This window comes from Thamnophis sirtalis, unplaced genomic scaffold (genome assembly GCF_051295495.1).
Source record: "Thamnophis sirtalis isolate CommonGarterSnake01/CBP01778 unplaced genomic scaffold, rThaSir2_p1.2 scaffold_12, whole genome shotgun sequence".
Taxonomy (NCBI): Eukaryota; Metazoa; Chordata; class Lepidosauria; order Squamata; family Natricidae; genus Thamnophis; species Thamnophis sirtalis.
Window position 1 is genome coordinate 57,441,415 of NW_028261392.1, and position 20,586 is coordinate 57,462,000.

The 20,586-nt window shown below is 45.2% G+C and overlaps 1 protein-coding gene across 1 annotated transcript in view; it reads right to left on the minus strand.

Annotated features, from left to right (window-relative positions):
- The window catches only part of TNR (tenascin R), a 585,927-nt gene that overhangs the window by 125,446 nt on the left and 439,895 nt on the right, over nucleotides 1-20,586 (minus strand). The window contains exon 3 of the mRNA XM_087726783.1: nucleotides 754-1,312. Within this exon, the coding sequence (XP_087582909.1) occupies nucleotides 754-1,252 (499 nt within the window). The 5' untranslated portion in view covers nucleotides 1,253-1,312. The remainder of the gene's footprint in view (nucleotides 1-753; nucleotides 1,313-20,586) is intronic.

Consider the following 20,586-nt stretch of genomic DNA (forward strand, 5'->3'; position numbering starts at 1 on the left):
GTTAGGTTTAGGGTTAGGTTCAGAGTTAGGTTTAGGGTTAGGTTCAGGGTTAGGTTCAGGGTTAGGTTTAGGGTTAGGTTCAGGGTTAGGTTCAGGGTTAGGTTCAGGGTTAGGTTCAGGGTTAGGTTCAGGGTTAGGTTCAGGGTTAGGTTTAGGGTTAGGTTCAGGGTTAGGTTCAGGGTTAGGTTCAGGGTTAGGTTCAGGGTTAGGTTCAGGGTTAGGTTTAGGGTTAGGTTTAGGGTTAGGTTTAGGGTTACGTTTAGGGTTAGGATTAGGGTTAGGATTAGGGTTAGGATTAGGGTTAGGATTAGGGTTAGGATTAGGGTTAGGGTTATTAGGTTGTTATTAGTTGTTTGTTGAAGGCGTGCTTTTGTCGGCGCGCTGTTGTCAGCGCGCTTCTGCGCGCATTCATCGACGCGATTTCGACCTTGCGTTTTTCTCGCCGTGGTTTCGTCAGTGTGCTTTTGTCAAGCGCGCATTTGTCGGTGAACCAATTATTTTTATAGAAAGAAAAAATAAAGTGTAAGGAAAGAAAACAGAGTAGGACATAGTAAAAATTAAACATGAACCTAATCCTACTAATAAAGAGTGAAGCTAAAAAGAATATCAAGACTGCCAAACGTGAAACTCTGAAATTTGGAAGCAGCATGGAGTATTTGGTGTGTTCGATCTTCAAGCAAATGTCTTCAAGTTCATTCTTTCACCTTTGACATTTCTTAGCTGCTAGGAGGACCTCATGGCATTAGTTACTACCTGTGGCTGCATTTTCTTGACAGCAATTGGAGTTGCATTGGTCTCGGAGTATAGACACCTCCCTTTCCAGCATCTCAATCCTGCTCAGCAGCTCCTGTATGTCCCGGGAGGAGGCGGCACACTTGCAAGTCTGTTTGGGGAGGTTTATCTTGTGGGTGAAGGTGACCTGGCTCTCACTGTCTGAGGTCTGCTCGGTGTATTCCGTCATCCGGTCATCTTCCGAACTCACCTCTGGGTCAGATGAAGCCTCTAGAGATGAGGAGCAGAGGCTGTCCAGAGGCACATTAATGTTGTATATATGGCTGAAGACCATGGGTTGCTCTTTCATAGGGGATGTGGAGTTGGCAAAGCTGCCTTCTTCATCAGTCACCTGTTTTTTAACTCTCTCTGTCGTCACTTCCAGGTGGCATTCAAAGGGCCTCAAGATGGACGCCAACAGCAGTACATTGAGGCTAACCAGGACATTTCTTAGCGTCACATTTTCACCATCCGCCCTCATTTTCTTGAGAAGGAGAGGGAACTTCTACACCAGCCTTGGGAAGCAATGTTTTAGGAAGACCTGCAATAAAGCACAGCAACATATTGTTACAAGCAGCTCCTAAGAAAATCTAATGACAAAGATCAAGACAGTGTTTCTATGCATGGGAGTAACATTGCATAAAGTAGAAAGCTACAAGTAAGCCTGCAACAGGGATCCATTTGTAATCCATGCCAGTTGTTAGATCGGCGAGAAGCAGCAGGCGCGAGGCGCGAGTGAATTTCACCACTTTTTATTGCAAGAGTAAGTGACTGCGCTCTGGCAGCTGGATAGCTGGAGCTCGCCTTTTAAGGAGCTCCGGCAGACCAGCCAGCCAATGACAGTAGTTTAAACTTCCCGGGGTTTGAGCAACCAATCTCCGATGAGCATGTGAAAACATGTAAATTTAACAATGTACATCTGTACATAACACCCCTCCCCTCCTAGAATGAACAATGTCCAATCCCCCACCTAAGTAGGTGACATAGTCTTTCAGGTAGGTGGGGTGCACCGGTCTCCTACTTGACCTGCAGAGATCACTTGTCCCTGGGAGCTCGGCCAGTGCGGTCGAGCCTGCTGTTGCTCCGGCTGCCTGGGAAGGAATCTTCTGGAGCTCCTCAGCCCTCAAGTCAAGCTCCGACCTAGTTCCTTCAGCTCCTGAGATGCCATTTCTTCACGGGATGGCTTCGGACGCAGCTACGTGTTTGCAACTCGGGTTGGATGGTCGTCTCTCGATCTCTTGACTTGGTGGGGCTGGTTCCTGCCCATCTGCTTCCCGGATGGCAGTTGAGCATGCTCCGCGAGGCGGAGACCTGGGGTTCTCTGGAAGGTAGTCTGGGTGGTACTGGTCGAGTCTGGACCTCAGTCTTCTTCCCATCAACAGCTCTGCTGGGCTTTTATTGGTGGTTGCATGTGGGGTGATATGTTGGGTGAAAAGGAATTGCTCAGCTTTTTTCTGCGAGCTTCCTGGTCCCATTCGGGTGAGGGTTTCTTTTGTGAGCCAGGGGCGATGTCCCTGGCGGTGACCGGGCTGGCTGGGTCGACATCGATTAGCAGTACCGTGGCAGTGGGGGTGGGGTCTTCCACCAGCTCTGTTAACAGGCAATGGCTGAGTGCATCGGCATGGCTGATATCCTTCCCTGTGCAGTGGATCAGCTCATAGTCATACGCCATGAGGAAAATGCCCCATCTGGTCATCCTTGGGGACATGTACGGTGGGGTTTGTTGGTTCCTGGTGAGGAGCCCCAGCTCCTCACCAGGCTTATGGTCTGTGATGAGTTTGAAATGTCTGCCATACACATTCTCATGGAATCTCTTGATCCCTGCGACTGTAGCGAAGGCTTCCTTGTTGATCTGGTTGTAGTTGCGTTCAGCCGAGGACAAGGTCTTGGAGTAATAGGCTATGGGAGCCTCTAATCCATCTGGTAGGCAATAGCTGAGGACCACTCTGAATCCGAAGGGGGAGGCATCACAGCTGATCCAAACCGGCAAAGTATGGTTGAATTGGAGGATAGGAGCTCTTTTACCGCTGTGAAGTCCCGGTCTTCCTTCTGTCCCCAGGTCCACGGCGCTGTCTTCCCCAGGAACTTGTGCAGTGGCTCAGCAATGGTGGCCTTCTGTTGTAAAAAAATACTATAAAAGTTCAATAGTCCTAAGAAGGCTTGGAGATCTGTCTTGTTCCTTGGGGTGGGGGTATTTCTAATGACCTTTATTTTGCTGTTGGTGGGATGGATGCCAGACCCATCTATGAGGTATCTCAGGAGCTCTGAGATCACGCCGATTTTACATTTCTTTGTGTTCACTTTAAGTCCCTTCTACTTGAACCTCCATACACGTTCCATTAGCTGCTCTATGGAGTACCCTGAGATGAATATGTCGTCAAAGTATGGCACCACCCCTGGGATTCCTTGCAGTAGCCACTCCATTAAACACTGAAACAGTCCCGGGGCTACGCTGACTCCAAACTAAAGTCTGGTGCATTTGAAAGCTCCCCTGTGGGTCACAATCACCTGTGCTTCTGCAGTGGCTTCATCCACAGGCAATCTTTGGTATGCCTGAGCCAGGTCCAGTTTGGTGAATATTTTCCCGCTTCCTAGGGAATGCAACTGATGTTGCATAACTGGCACTGGTACGCACTTTGCTGTAAGGCCTTATTCAGCATACACTTGTAATCTGCGCAGAGGTGGACAGAACCATCTGGCTTCACGGGGTGATTATTGGGGTTTCCCATACCGCGTGGTCGGTCAGCACGAGGATTCCTTGGGCAATTAGTTTGTCCAATTGCTCATCCACCTCGGGCTGTAGAGCATGGGGACCCTTTGGGGTTTGAGTCTGATGGGGGTTACATGGGGATCTAGGTTAAATGAAATGGGTTTCCCCATATCTTTACCTAGGCCCCCATTGAAGACATCCATGAACTCTGCCAGTAGCCGATCCAGGTCGTGGATTGAGATTTGATGCAGGCCGGTGATGTCTAGCCTCAGGGCTTGAACCATTCCACTCCCAGTAGGGACGGTCAGTGGCTGGCGATGACCGTGAGGGGTAGATTACCCTGGAATTCATGGAACATCACCTTGACCTCCATTCTTCCTAGGACTTGGATCCTGTTCCCCTGGTAGTCGTTGAGCTGGACATTTGGTGGCTTAAGGAGATTCTTGCTGGCTGTTGGGTTCAATTTCTTAATGGTCTGTAAGGACACGATTGTAAAATTTGATCCTGTGTCCAGCTCCATCCTGCATGGCCCCCTTCAATGGTCACTGTGGCATGGAACTTTTCCCCTTCGTAGGCATCTGAGTGACCCACAGTGATATGATGGATCTCCCTCTCGGCTTGGTACCTCTCCACCTATTCCGCTGTTGGCCGGGTCATGGCTTGTTTTGTCTCCCCTGTGGAGCCGTGGGTCTTGGATGGGATGGGGCGGGCTGGGATGCTCTACACACCTTGGCAATGTGTCCTTTCCACTGGCATCTGTGGCAGATTACTTCCCGGAAATGGCACGCTGCTCTTGAATGGAATCCCATGCAGCCCGGGCAACATGGCTGTCTGCCCTCTATGTCCCTTGCACTTTGTCTCCTCTCTGGGATGGCGTCGGCATCATCCCCTTCATCGTCGTACTCTGGAACTTCAGATGCCCAGTTGGGTTCCCTGAATGTTTAGTATACCCCACTGGTTTTCCTTATGTTCGCTGCCGAGTTATCTGATGACTCAGCTGCCTGGGCTTCCTCTACCACGTCCTTGAATGAGACTTCCCTTCTGATTAGCAGTTTCTTTTGCAAGGAGAGGCCTCTCATTCCTAAGATGATCAGGTCCTTCATCATTTCTTCTGGGTTGATTAATTCACACCAGGTTGCGATTTCTCTGAGGCTGGCCACGAAATCATTCACCGTCTCTCCTTCCCATTGGCGCCGGTGGTAAAACTCATTCTGGCTCACCATGGGGGTGGCAGATGGTGCGTAGTGGTCTTCCATGGTGCATTGCAGGATTGTCCATGAGACAATCTCTACATCTGCTGGGGCAATCAACATCTGTGCCATCTTATAGATTTTTGTTCCGCAATAAGTTAGAAATAATGCCCGCTTCCTATTGTCCGTCCGGTCCTGGTAGTCGTTGGCTTACAGGAACATCCGGAATCACCCCATGTATGTGTGCCAGTCCTCCGTCTGCGGGTTGAAGATCACTGGTGCAGGGGATGCTTGTGATGCCATCTTGTGCTGTGGTGCAAGAGCTTGGTCCTTGTGCAAAATGGCTGCTTGTCCAACGAGGGTTCTCAGGTCCCTTTGTCCTTTGTCGCCAGTGTTAGATCAGCAAGAAGTAGCAGGCATGAGCCGCGAGTGAGTTTCAGCACTTTTTATTGCAAGAGTAAGTGACTGCGCTCTGCTGGCTGGGCTGCTGGAGCTTGCCTTTTAAGGAGCTCTAGCAGACCAGCCGGCCAATGATACTAGTTTAAACTTCCTGGGGTTTGGGCAACCAATCCCTGGTGAGCATGTGAAAACATGTAAATTAAGGAGCTCCGGCAACCCAGCTGGCCAATGACAGTTGTTTAAACTTCCTGGGGTTTGGGCAACCAATCCCTGGTGAGCATGTGAAAACATGTAAATTAAGGAGCTCCGGCAGCCCAGCCAGCCAATGACAGTAGTTTAAACTTCCCGGGGTTGGGCAACCAATCCCCAGTGAGCATGTGAAAACATGTAAATTTAACAACATCTGTCCGTACAAAAGATTTTTCTAATCCGCAGTAAAACAAAAGGTGACTGAACTCTTGCAGCCACTACTATTTGTGACTTTTCCCATTTTCAAAGTGCTTCATAATCTTAAAACTGCGCAGAAGCTTCCCATCTGGTCAAACCAGAGGTGGGTTCCTACCAGTTCGCACCTATTCGGTAGAACCGGTTCATCAAATCTACTGAACCGGTTAGAAGAGGTTCCACCAGTGGACCCGGAAAGCAGGCCACACCTACAGAAGAGGTTCCAACATTTTTTGAAACCCCCCACTGGTCCTTGGATATGATTATTCTACACTATCATGCTCCTATTTATAAAACTCAGTGCCTCTGTGAAAGGTAAGGATGACTACTGCGTTTGTGGTGCAATCAGAACATTGCGTGTGTTGAAGTTGTTTTAACGCAAACCAAAGATGGCTTTTAAAAAACAAGTTTACATCATATTCTTATGCATGCCAGTGCTGTGTGTGAGGTAATTTAAGGTGGTTCTGACAAGTGTCGCCGGCATCTTCATATCCGGTCACATGGGTGGCAAGCCACTCCCATCCAGTCACATGGGTGGCAAGCCACTCCCACAAAGGAGGCCACACCCACAGAGTAGGTTCGAACAATTTTTGAAACCCACCACTGTATAAACCTCTCAGAGAGGGCTGTAAAACACTGTAAAGCAGTATATAAGTCTGAGTGCTCTTGCCATTAATGTTTTTACTTTACCACAAATACTATTCATTTCTAGAACAACGAACTTAATTAATCAGCAAAACCCAAAGTCAGGAGTGCACTTTTTTCTATCTCGAGCACAAAGTCCAAGTAGAAACAAAGCTAAATGTGGTCTTTTTTCCCCAATTAAAACAGTCAATTTTGCCAGTTCTGCCATTTCCATCCATTTTCCATCTATTCTTCCATTGTGGAGATGGATGTATCTTTCCATTTCCTTCATATCCGGTCACATGGGTGGCAAGCCACTCCCATCCGGTCACATGGGTGGCAAGCCACTCCCACAAAGGAGGCCACACCCACAGAGTAGGTTCGAACAATTTTTGAAACCCACCACTGGGTCAAACCAGCAACTCTGCTTTTATACAGAGTCAGGCTCTAGGCTGCTGCTGCTGCTGAATAGCTTTCTTGTCCTGCCTTTCTTCAGACAAGCAGCAACTGAATCTGAGACCATCTGAGGAAAAGGCGCCTGAGCTGTGCCAGATTCTCTCAGCCATTGCTCTAGTGCAATATCTCAGTCGCTACTACATTCCGAAATACTCATTTCCCCTCGAATGCAGGCTCTTCCATTTCGCCCTTACTTTAGTGATTTCCAAACTTTTGTCAACGCTCCGTTTTAGGCTGTCAACTGCCTGGCCCAGCAACCTGTTGCTTGATTCTCAGTCTTTAAAATTAAAAATTAATTGCTCAAAATAATGACTGCAATCATTATAATTGTTAAGTACCGTGACAATCTGGAGAAGCATCTGGAGTGGCAATATTAATTGGCTGAGGATTGTTTTCTCCCTGGCCATGTAATGCCCTTGGAAGGAGCCCATTGATTTATGCCTATTGGATCTGATTAGTTTCCTTCGCTATCTTGGAAAGACATTTCGTACTTTTCCAGCTTGGCTGATTGGTTCTTATGAGATGGGTACAGTCCACATCAGAAGGAGGAATACTTCCTTACCCCTCTAAAACATTCATTCTGTGCATATTGATTGGCATTGGGGGGGAAAAGAATGAAGTATTAAAATACCGATAGTGATTATTTCAAGCACGCCTCCTTCTCAGTCCATGTAATGTTGTCCAGAAATGCAGAGCTAGTTTCAAGGTGCTGCATTAAATATAATTACAAAACCCTGCAAAATATTTGGTTTATTTATGTTTCTGCTTAAGATGCACAGGCATTTCACCTCCCACTTCCACACAGAATGATTTCGTAAAGTGTCTTTATCTACAACAGGGCAACTTTCCATTTTGGCATTGATTTGCAGCCCCTGGGTGTTAAATCCAAATTCCAAGGGCCAGATTCATCCTGCAAGGAAAGCTATTTTCTTCAAAGTAGTTAGGATGAATCTATACTTTTGTTCAGCAGGGTTTTTCCTTTGTTGTCGGTGTTGATTGAGGCTAGGTAGATGGGGGCTGGGAAAGCTACGCATTGATCAACATTTCACTCTGATGCTTTAAAGAATTGTGGCAGAGCCTCTGCAGGCAAAGCTGTGAATCCAGGCCAAAAGAGCCTCATTATTCCAAGCACAGCACTGGGATCAGGGGACTGCCTCATGCTTCCCTGCTGCTGGAAAATTTGTCTTGCATTTAATTTTCACTGGACACCTGTGCAATTTGAATCTAGCCTTGCCTGCCTGTTTATTTATTTTTATTTGTATAGTTATCTATTCAGACCCCCCTCGTCCCACACCAACACACACTCCGAGCCAAAGATAAGTTACGGCATTTAATTAACAGACAGACAGGTCCTTGGCAACAAACCGGCACAGTCAAGCTTGGGCAGCAATCCAGCACAGATAAGCCGTGGCAGCAATCCAGCCTGCCAGGCTCACAATAATGTTCTTCAACATTAATTCCTGTGTTGACTTCTGCAAGAGGGCCATGTGCACAAGCAGTTTTTTTATAGTCTGGAGAGGAGCCTAATGACTACCAGCTGAGTGCAATTACCTCCTGTAAGTGTGCAACTGTTCCTGATGCCTATTAGCTCTTTGATGGCATGCATCCAGGAACAACTCACTGCTGGTGTTCGGCTCACTCTCCCTTGTCTCCTCCCTACTGGTCCAAGGCTCAGGCGCCTCCTGTGGCCAACCAGCCCCTCTGCGCCCTGCTCGGAGTCGGAACCCTGTCCAGGGTCCTCCAAATCCTAAACCCATGCTCGTCCATGTCTTTGTCCATCTCCCTGAGCCCAGACAGCAAAACTCCAACTTCCCATTTCTTAGAAGAGTAAAAAAAAGTTGGGAAGAAAAATGATTCTTTTCCCCACTGGCATCTTATAAGGTTGGTATGTCATCAACATTAAAAAAATATTATTGTTCCTTTCATATAGACAGCTGAAACATGAAGAAATTCAGAAATGCATTTTCAGTATCATCTATGAAAACTAGTAGTTACTCTTACTAAAAACCAGAGGTGGGTTCCTACCAGTTCACACCTATTCAGTAGAACTGGTTCGTCAAATCTACCGAACCAGTTAGAAGAGGTTCCACCAGTGGACCCGGAAAGCAGGCCACACCTACAGAAGAGGTTCCAATTTTTTTTGAAACCCACCACTGCTAAGAATCAAAAGTATTCCCATTACTTTCTCTTAAAACATGTGTGCATATGGAAAAGATAGGGATTCACTCTCTTTAGCTTAAAAATGCCCTGTTCTGGAGTGATGCTCAAAACTGACACATCATGGGTCAATTTTGGTATAACAGTTAAATCAGATGGCCTTCTCTAACTTATTCTATTTCTGATAGAAAATATTCCATGAATGTATACATTGGCGCATGGGCCAAAAAAGGTGATTTTTCCCTACCTAAAAATTAACACCACCTCATGAGGAGAGTTCATGGAACTGAGCAGCAAAATAGATGACGATCATAGACTGTATAATTGTTACTGCAATCACATTTTATTTTGCCGTGGCTTTCTTTTGTGGAGTTCTATCTGGGATGGCTCCCCCTCCACTAAATAGTCAAAGAGCCGAGGTGGCGCAGCGGTTAGGGTGCAGTACTGCAGGCCACTTCAGCTGACTGTTATCTGCAGTTCAGCGGTTCTAATCTCACCGGCTCAGGGTTGACTCAGCCTTCCATCCTTCCGAGGTGGGTAAAATGAGGACCCAGACCGTGGGGGCAATGTGCTGACTCTGTAAACTGCTTAGAGAGGGCTGAAAGCCCTATGAAGCGGTATATAAGTCTAACCGCTATTGCTATTGCTAAAGTCACAGTTCTTGCTTTAGTTTAAATCCATTATCATTTGTTCTCATTCCCAGTTGATCCAACTTTCTATTCTCTTCTGTTTCCATTTGATTGGCTCATTTCAACAACACATGCTAAATTATTATTTTGTTCTTAAAGAACTTCATTCATATATGGTAGCTTCTATTTTTCATTGTATAGATCATATAGATACTTTAAAAAAAACCACTGTGTTTTTTATAAGCACATATGTGTAACTGCATCCCATCTGGCTTTCCTGATAAGCGTCTTTCTCTATGTTAGACATATTGATCAATTTTATACAACCTTACCCCTGGTTTTATGGATCCCCTCAAGGGGATTAATTTTTTTTTTTTAACAGTAGAGCTGCAGTTTTTCCAGGGAATGCTTCAGATTTAAGAAATCTGCAATTAACACACAGCCAGTTGTTTGGTTTTCTGATATAGCCTCAAAGATGTTCTGGAGATCCTTAATCACTTATTTATAGGACAATACAGGTAAAAACTAGCAAAGTAAATGTGGCATGAATATGTGAGAAAAATCAGCAATTCCTGCAACTGAAACAGTCTTTTTATGAAATTATGTTACAGTCAGGCATTAAACTGCAAATCCAGCAGCTAGTTTAGTGCAAATCTGACATGGAAATATGTTGGTGTGATTCAGAGGTGGGTTGCTCCCTGTTTGGCCCAGATTGGGCAAACCGGTAGTAGCGGTAGTGGGAGGCTCTGTGCATGCACAGAAGCATCACGTGCGCGTGGGAGCATGCCTGAACCGGTAGTAAATAAAATGGCAACCCACCACTCGTATGATTGCCACAATTAACTCTGCCATAGCATGAAGTTCAGATTCAAATTCAATTAGTATCCTTCATTCTCAACTTAAGAATTTGAACCCCTCCCCCAAAGCGTAATGATTAACTAATTAAACTTTATCTTTGCACATTGGTTATGGAAGGTGCTTTCTTTTTTTGAACTCTGCACCAGGAACAAGATAAAAGGTTATGCATTATGTCCAGTGTATTAAAAAAAATTAACTACAAAAATAACAACTATTACAGTTTTACCATGTCTTGGTTTTTTATTTCTTCACAAAGCAGTGTGTGTTTGTGTGTGTGTGTGTGTGTGTGTGTGTGTGTGTGTGTGTGTGTGTCAGTGTGTTGGGTTTCAAATTTTTTTTGAACCTACTCTGTGGGTGTGGCCTCCTTTGTGGGAGTGGCTTGATGGCCATGTGACCTAGTGGGAGTGGCTTGCTGGTCATGTGTTCTCTCTCTCTCTCTCTCTCTCTCTCTCTCTCTCTCTCTTTCCTTCCTTTTGTCTCTCTGTCCCTTTTTCCTTTTTTTCTTTCATCTCTCTCTCACTTTTTTCTTTCTTTCTTTCTTCCTTCCTTCCTTTCTCTTTCTCTTTCTCTCTCTGTGTGAGTCTCTGTGTGTGTGTGTGTGTGTGTCTGTGTGTGTGAGTGGTGGGTTTCAAAAAATGTTGGAACCTCTTCTGTAGGTGTGGTCTGCTTTCCGGGTCCACTGGTGGAACCTCTTCTAACCGGTTCGGTAGATTTGACGAACCGGTTCTACCGAACAGGTGCGAACTGGTAGGAACCCACCTCTGGTGTGTGTGTGTGTGTAATTCTGTGAGACTAACATGAATCCGATTTAGGCGAGTCTTCAGATCCCAGCATTTTTAAACTGCAAGAAACCTCGGTAAAAGGGAGGGGGGGAAAAGGTTGGAATGTAAGCCCGTCAAAGGTCAAGTGGTTATGAGAGTGGCAGCAGCTAAATTGGTGGAATCACACGTTCTCCACATTCGCCTACAAAGCAAGGCAGGAGCGATCAAAGCCAAATTGTAACTTCCAAAGGAATCTGTAACTAAGCAGGCTGTATGGATTGAGCTGTTTCTACATGGCCATGTGGATTTCACATATGTCTGCTCTGCTCTGTCCTATTTGCATGCTATTGTGCACTAAAAATTCAGCCAGAAAGATTTATAGTTGAAATATTTATTTCCACAAATGACAAATGAATGTTCACTACATCTAGGTATTATTACCAAACACAGTATTTTAAACTGAGAAGCTTTAAATAAATGTTAATGTATCTTTGAAACTGAGAAGTGCAATCGGAAAGTCTAAGGATGGAAAAATCCGAAGTTTTTAATTTGCTATTGGACTGGGAAAGGAGGAAAATTCTTCAGTCATTCCTGAACAAGAAGTGAGAGAATGAACTTTTTTTTTAATTGCCTGCACATTTGTTGAAAGGGTATTCCCTCTCCCCAACAGCCCTGCTTCCTCTCCTTCAGCTCTGGCGCTACAGCTAAACCAGTCAGGAAAACAATACAATGAAGACACATTGAATAGTAAAACTGGATTCTGATTATCTCATGCAACTTTCTGTAGTGTAAAAATCGGATTCCTGCCTGCTATTTTATACATTCTTTAGGGTAGAACCATGACTAGGCTAACACTGTCAGTGCTATTGTCTCATCTAGATTTAATTCCAGAGATTAATCCATTCTATTCTATTGACCTCTGATGGCGAACCTATGGCACGCGTGCCATACGTGCCAGCACCCTCTCCGATGGCACATGAGCCATCACCCCAGTTCAGTTCTGCCACGCATGGGCGCACCTCCCACCAGCCAGCTCGTCTTTGGGTCTCTGCCATGCATGGGGGGGGAGGGGCACATGCAAGATGGCCATGTGCACATGCACAGGGGGTGGCCCGCATGCAGGGGGCACACATGTGCAGTGGGAGGGCATGTGCACAGGGCCGGATTTTCCTATAGGCTAACTAGGCTTCAGCCTAGGGCCTCAAGATCAAGAGGGGCCTACATTCAAATTGTTAGCAAAATTAAAATTACACTATTCTAAAAACAACGAACACTAAAACACTGAACCGAAAATAAGGAGAAATTCTACGCATATGACTAATAAACAAACATAAAAATGTATTGGTTAAGATCGTTCCAGCGCCACGGCAGTTGGGGAGCCCGCCCACATTCCCGGCACCGGCAGTCGGGCGAGAGGCACGGCCGCTCCCAGTAGCCGCCCTGTCGAAGCGGAGCCCACTAGCGGCCAGGCAGCTGAGGGCGAGGGGGCCGAGCCAGGCAGCTGAGCGCAGCAGGGGAGGCGGCTGGCCTCGCTGCCTTTGCCGCAGAGCAGAGCCGCCCTCCGTCGGGAGGCCAGCTATTACAAACTTAAAAATGGGAGGTGAAAGGGCCTCATAAGTGGAATAGCCTAGGGCCTCTTTTCATCTAAATCTGGCCCTGCGTGTGCACCTTGCATTTTGGGGTTTGGGTTTGGGCGTGCGTGCATGCGTGAGTGCGTACGCTTTGGGCACTTGGTCTGGAAAAGGTGAGCCATCACTGCTATAGACAATATGTCTGATACTCAGCTAGTAACATGATCAAAGGTGGTCTGAGAACCACGCCGACTTTGTTCCCATGAAGGAAGGACAAGATAATAGATTTTCCAGACTGTGTATATCTCTTACAGAATGAATGGGGACCAATGCAGGAATATATAATACAGCAGTGACAAACGTAAAATTGCTTTATATAATCCATACCTGTTTTCTGTATTGTGTTTTTTTTTTTAAATTCCCCAAGGGGAATGAAGAATCTTCTTCTCCTACAACCAGTTGTTTACTAACTCTTTTCCTTTTCGCAAAATCATGGCATGCCTGAAAACATGCTCAACATTTATAGCTTTAAATTTTCTTAAAAGTTACAGCTGCCATTTGCCTTCCTCCTTAATCAATGAACAATAACCTCTCCCTGAAATAAAATCAGTGGATGTCATCTCCACCTTTGCTCTTTGGGAGAAAGAAGAGCACAGATTTAAGTTCAATATAACCTTATTAAATCTCCAGTTAAAGGTGTAAAGATGAGAGATATTCTAAGATGGAACACTATAATTCTAATGAAACGAGCTGTTGTCCTAAGGATTGTGAACATGGAAGTTGTTCAGTGAATGTTTATTTCATTAATTGGTTAGCATCATTTGTATGTTCCTTATTCATAACTACTCTAGATTAGCTGGTTAACAACGGTTAAAATTGTCACAGTTTTACAACTGTAAAACATTATATTACCATATTTTCAATGCTGCCCCTTTCCCCTCTCCCTGCTGCCCTGGTAACTATTGATTCTTTCCAAAGACTCTTTGAGAAAGTATAGTCTTAATACTTTTCAGAATGCTGTCAAGGACCACTGTAGCCTTGGGAGAAGATTTGTTGATTCCCGCCTTCTTAATATATCATAGCGTTCAATCTGTAGTAGGCTTTTTTGGGCCTCTTATCATCAAGTCATAAGTGGCTTGGGTTCTTCTTCTGCTGTAACAGTTCATATGAAAAAGTGAGCATCTTAAATATGGATAGGCATCTTGGTTCTCTCTCATTTTCTCCAAGCAATATAGTCAAGAGCAAGGTATAATATAGGCTGTAATCCAAAGCATTTGGAGAAAACTGGATTGCCTAGCCCTTATCTGGACAGTAATAAACTTTTTTCATACTGGGATCCGATCCTCCTTTTAGCACACCCTACAATCTATTTTTTTTTAAAAAAAAATCAGTATGCCATCCCAAAACATCAATTTCCTGTACAGTTTGCAGTACTTGGTACAAAATTTCTACTTGTCTTTTTCTTTCTTATGCATCACTTCCTATTTTCTATTTCCTCCCCATCCTTCCCACAAACTGACAAATGAAAGAAAATGGCAGAGTCACTGATTGTATTCAGCTAAGGTGGGGGTATGGCTGAGACAATGTGACTTGCCCAAATCACCCAGTTGGCTTTTATGGATAATGCATGACTACAACTCACAGTCTCCTGGTTTCTAGTCTGATGCCTTCACCACTAAACCAAATTTCCATTCTTCTCTGGTAAAAATTAATCCAATATACCTAGAAAATATTGTGGAGTAGGCTAGGAAGCCTCCACATGGAGTCTTCTCAGATTCTCAGACTAGCTATTCTCCTGGTAACTAATGGCTTGAAAGAAATCCCACTGGTTTCAGGTTGCCTTCTGGCCTCATGCAATATCTCAGGTGGTTCTACAACTAAGACTTATTAGTAGTTTCTATTTCCAATAATTGCTATAACCGTATGGCCAGGTGTTGTGGCCCAGCAGGAGCCGTTGGAGCTGCCATCAGACTCCGACAGTGAGGGGCCCTATGAGTCAGCCTGGAGGATGTGGAGGACCCTGGACAGGGTTCCGACTCTGAGCAGGGTGCAGAGAGACTGGTTGGCCACCAGGTAGTGCCTGAGCTTTGGACCAGTGGGGAGGAGACAAGGGAGAGTGATCCAGAAACCAACAGTGAGTTGTTCCGGGATGCACATCGTCGAAGGGCTACTCAGCATCAAGAACAACTACGTAATTACAGGAGGTAATTATGCTCAGCTGATGGTCATTAGGCTACTCTCCAGACTATAAAAGAGACTGCTTGTGCCACACCCTTCTTGCAGAAGTCAACGCTTTGACTAAAGAGAAACAAGCTTGGCAGGCTGGATTGCTGCCAGAGTTTGTCTGAATTGCTGCCAAAGTTTGTCGGCCTTGCTGCCAAAGTCCTTATCTGTTTGTTTACTTGGCTTTCAGCCACTGAGAGTCTGAACTTGTTATTAAAGGACATTCTCATTTAAGCTTGTTTCGGCATTCGTTACTGGATGGAGGAGGGGGGTAAGAACAGCCGGGTATTATTTTGACTTTCCATGGCTGCCATTTTTATATCAATATGTTAGGTGTAAGATAGCAACTCTGGTTCTGAGCAAGCTGACCGGAGAAAGAGCAGTACTTCAAAGCCATATTTTGCATTGTGGGGATGAGGGATGTATGAATATGAAATTCCCCTTGTGCTTTCTCTCGGTGGAACTGACTCAATAAAGAACACAAGAGTCACTTTTTCATGGAAAGTGAACAGAGGTCGACCAACTGACGAAACAAGAGCAAAAGTGTGTGCAGCATGCAGGGGAAGATGGATGGATAAAAGACAGAGGCAGGAGCGGGGGAGAGGAGAGACTAACAATATAAAGGTACAGAGATAATTCAATAAGAAGGAAGGATGAATGGGATCCTGGCAAAAGCAAGGGAAGAAAGATAGAACAAATACTGACTGTATACACATTTGTTAACACTTATAAATTAGAGGAGATAAAAGAACTTGATGAAAAGATATTTGGGGAAGCTACATCACAGATCGTACCCATCTTATCAATATAATTATCACGGTAACCTTCAGCAGCCAAGGTAATGATGTCCTGTGATAATTTATAAGCACTAGATAATGGACTTTTCCTAGTGCTCCATTTTGATACAGTGCTAATGAGGTGAATTGAGAGCTTCCTTGCAGGTAGAGGAATCATGCAATCTGACTATCTTCAGTAGTTTTTCCCCCCCTCTACTAAATCTTTGCTGTCAAAGAAGAGTAGCTTGATGCTGCCTGCTCTGCAATTTTGTAGCTTGCCCTCCATTTTCTCCTCACAAGAAAGACTTCTCCATATTTATCATCTTCTCCACAAAGAATGCCAATGGAACTGTTTTGCTTGAATCTTACACAAATCCTCCAAATGTCAATACATATTTGTACTGCTGCAGGAAACAGCAGATAGAAAAGTGGATTTGGAGGGTAGGCAGAACAATATTACTCCACTCCAGTCGTCAATGTCTGCATTTGTGTCTGTCATATTTTAAAACTTCCAGTCGGCTGTCTCAGACAGCAACCAAGAGTTAGTTTGATCAGTAGAGGAGAATATCTGTAGCTTAGGGTTGAAATGAGGTATCTTTGGTGCTCTGTGAGCTTGGTTGTTTTCTTGAAGATATTTTATTACCCAAACTAGGTAATATGATGGTTCACCGACAAATGCGCGATAGACATAGGCGCGCCAACAAAACCGTGATGGACAAATGAGTGCCATCAAAATCACTAATTGATTTTCGACAATAGCGCGTCGACAAATGTGTGATGACAAAATCGCGTCAGCAACAAACTATAGACAGCCCAGTGAGTGTGCTGGGCCTTTAACATAGTGGGACGCATATACGTACATTATAACGGTTACTCACACACTTGTCACCTCAAAGCTGGATTATTGCAACGCGCTCTACATGGGGCTACCCTTGAAAAGCGTTCGGAGACTGCAGCTAGTCCATAATGCGGCTGCACGAGCGATATTGGGTGCACCAAGGTACACCCACATTACACCTGTCCTCCGTGAGCTGCACTGGTTACCAATTGGTCTCCGGACGCAATTCAAAGGAGCCGAGGTGGTGCAGTGGTTAAATGCAGCACTGCAGGCTACTTCAGCTGACTGCTAGTTCGGCAGTTCAGCGGTTCAAATCTCACTGGCTCAGGGTTGACTCAGCCTTCCATCCTTCCGAGGTGGGTAAAATGAGGACCCGGATTGTTGGGGGCAATATGCTGACTCTGTAAACCGCTTAGAGAGGGCTGAAAGCCCTATGAAGCGGTATATAAGTCTAACTGCTATTGCTATTGCTATTCAAGGTGTTGGTTATTACCTTTAAAGCCCTACATGGCTTAGGGCCAGCATACCTTAGAGACCGCCTACTGCCACATACCTCCCAGCGGCCAGTAAGATCCCACAGATTGGGCCTCCTTCAGATGCCGTCAGCCAAACAGTGTCGGCTGGCGGGCCCCCGGAAGATTGCCTTCTCTGTGGCTGCTCCGACTCTCTGGAATCAGCTACCCCCAGAGATCTGGACCATACCCACTCTCATGGCCTTCAGGAAAGCTGTTAAAACCTGGCTGTTCCGGCAGGCCTGGGGCTGTTGACCTCATGGTTGAGGTCCAGCCCCGGTTAGAATGAATACATGTGGCTTTGTGTTTTTAAACTGTCTTGTTTCTTATTTTTTTTTCTTTCTCTTTTTCTTCTTTTGTAAGCCGCCCGGAGTCCTTCGGGATTGGGCGGCATATAAATTTTAATAATAAATAAATAAATAAATCGTTTTCTATGTATGTTATGGCGGTGGTCCCCAACCTCCATGGACTGGCAGTGGCAGCAGTAGCGATGGGGGGAGGGAAGGGATGGTTTCGCATGCAGCTTAGATCCTGTGCCTATGCAAATGAAGTTTCACATGCTTGTCCACTGCTTGTGTGGCCCAGTTCCCAGGGTCTATGTACTGGTCCCGGTCTGCGGCCCTGGGATTGGGGATCTCTTTGTTATGGCATTGTACATATGCCCCAAAGGGAGAGAACCTGTAGCATTCTTTTTTGCTTGACCCTTCTGTTGAAAGCAGCAAGATCCTGTGGACAACATTGTTTCTAAAGAATAAGGAAGCAATTTCTGCTATGTAATGGCTTTTCTTGTTATAGTGTCTACCAACGTTCCCTCTATTTTTCCCCCCAGTGTTTTCAGTTTTCAGGCTCTCATACCAATTAGTGAAGTGATGGAATAAGCACAAATTATCTTTTTTAAAATTTTATTCTTCTTTGTTTCTTTTTGATTCAACTAACTACTGTGAATACTTCTCTCTTTCCCACATCCAGTAATCCTTATAATTCTCCAAGACATGATGAACATCTGATCTTTCATTTAGTGAAACTTCAAGAAAACAAAATGAAAAAAAGGTTCGTCATGCAGAACTAATGCCATGTGTCCAACATTAACATGAAAGCAGTCTGGAGCCAGAATTATTACTTATCATAGCACTCTGCTTTTTGATAGGGATGCCAAAAGAAAAAACATTGTAACACTGTAGTTTTAGCAACTGTACAGCTGAGCACAAAATATTCTAATTTTGAGTTTTAATAACCTTAGTGTCTTATTTTCAGAAGACTGAAATCCTGCCCAAAACCTCCTGTTGGACTTGGGAATTTTTGATGACTTCAGAAAGCATGGGCTTTCAAGAAGTGCTGAATAGAACAGAATAACAGAGTTGGAAGGGACCTTGGAGGTCATCTAGTTCAACCCTGCTCAGGCAGGAAACCCTATAACATTTCAGAAAAATGGTTGTCCAATATCTTCTTAAAAACTTCCAGTATTGGAGTACCTGCAACTTCTGCAGGCAAGTCATTCCACTAATTAATTGTTCTGTCCAGTGACGTGCGGTGAGCTCTATGGCTGGTGAGGCAGCAATTTTTTTAGACTTGTGGACTTCAACTCCCAGAATTCCACAGCCAGGCATGCTCAGTTCCGATTTAAAGCGACAGCATTTTTTCCCCTTGCAAAATAAGTTTTCCCATTCTTTTTCTTCTCCCTCCCTCCCCCTCCTTCCTCCCTCTCTCCCTCCCTCCCCCCCTCTCTCAAACAGACAAATGCACACAGAGAAATTGGATCCCTCTCCCACTCACTCACTCTCAAACAAACACAAACACAGAAGTTGGATTGGATATATTTTCCAAAGGCTTGAAAGCAGCTCCTCTGCCATACCCCCCCCTTCCCCTGCAGCCTTCCGATCGGAGCCTTTGATTGCAGGTGAATCACGTTGCCTTTTCAAACTTGTAATCAGTGAAGCTGGGCTTATATACTTTTATCCAGTGTGTGTGTGTGTGTGTGTGTGTGTGTGTGTGTTTGAAAAGGCAACGTGGTTCTGCATGCAATCAAACTTTTTGAATTCCTCCCCACTCCCCAAACAAGGACCTTTTCCAGCTGTTTCAGAGAGGATTTCAACTCGGCTTTTGCCTGCCCTCATGAAAACAAAAAAAAGCCTCTAAAAATGCCCTCTATAGGAGGCGAGAGAACATGTGCCTCCTTTGCATAAGAAATTTTTTGTCTTTTAACCCTTGCTTAACTCTGCTCAAGTGATCATAAAGATAAAGTAAAGGAGGTCCATAGTTCTCTCGCCTCCCACTGCAGTTAAGCACTAAGCAGAGTCATCCACTGTGACTCTGGCAGCAACTACCTCAGCCTTTTTCCTTTTAATTATTCTTTTCTTTTCTCATGACGCTGGTGAGGCCCCGCCTCCCCTGACTGCACGTCCCTGTGATGATGATGTAGGGTAATGAAATGTCTGCAAGCTCAGAGAGCACCAAGGACTCTACATTTAAACCCTGAGCTACAAAGATTCTCTTCCATTAGATCTCATCTTGCAAATTTAAACAGGGGGGGGGAATGTATTTTCTACAGTGTTTCCTATGTGGCAAGTTGGTGATGTTCTTTCATTTTTTTTCAACAACTGGGATGATAAAATGTTGAATTAAATTGAATTCTTCGGCTAAAGGGGATACAAAGGTGGATACAATTTTCCCAGGAAAACCTTCATGTAGGATTTTTTTCTTGTTTCTGCTGTTTCAAGTTTATAAAAATGCAAAAAAAGCAGATGAGACCACCACATATATGAGGAACCATGTGGATTTTAGAGTAAAGGTTTGCCATTTGCCTCTGGTATTAGAACTATGATATCCTTATTTTGGTGACATGAGGGCACCTCTTGTCCCCCTTCATATTCAAAGGTGCCAATTTCTTGTGTGCCATATAAGGCTCACCCCTAGCACCTATCCACAGCTAGACAAAATATTAAGGCCATGTCATGAAACACTGATTGTGATGACTTTGACTGCTACACATATATATATATCCAGGATCCCAATCCTTGTGCTGAGGCGTTGAGTAGTTGAGGTGCTGAGTAGCGGAGGAGCTGAGGTGCTGAATTGCGGAAGTGTTGAGAAGCTAAGGTGCTGAAGTGCGGAGGTTCTGAAGTGCGGAGGTTCTGAGGTGCTGAAGTGCTAACGTGCGGAAGTGCTGAAGTGCTGAGGTTCTGAGGTGCTGAAGTGCTCAGGCACTGAAGTGCTGAGGAGCTGAGGTGCGGAGGTACTGAAGTGCTGAGGTGCTGAGGTGCTGAGGAGCTGAAGTGCTGAGGTGCTGAAGTGCGGAGGTGCTGAAGTGCGGAGGTGTTGAGGAGTTAAGGTGCTGAAGTGCGGAGGTTCTGAAGTGCGGAGGTTCTGAGGTGCTGAAGTGCTGAAGTGCTGAAGTGCTGAGGTTCTGAGGTGCTGAAGTGCTTAGGCACTGAAGTGCTGAGGAGCTGAGGTGCGGAGGTACTGAAGTGCTGAGGTGCTGAAGTGCTGAAGTGCTGAGGAGCTGAAGTGCAGAGGTGCTGAAGTGCTGAGGTGCTGAAGTGCGGAGGTTCTGAGGTGCTGAAGTGCTGAAGTGCTGAGGTTCTGAGGTGCTGAAGTGCTCAGGCACTGAAGTGCTGAGGAGCTGAGGTGTGGAGGTACTGAAGTGCTGAAGTGCTGAAGTGCTACAGAT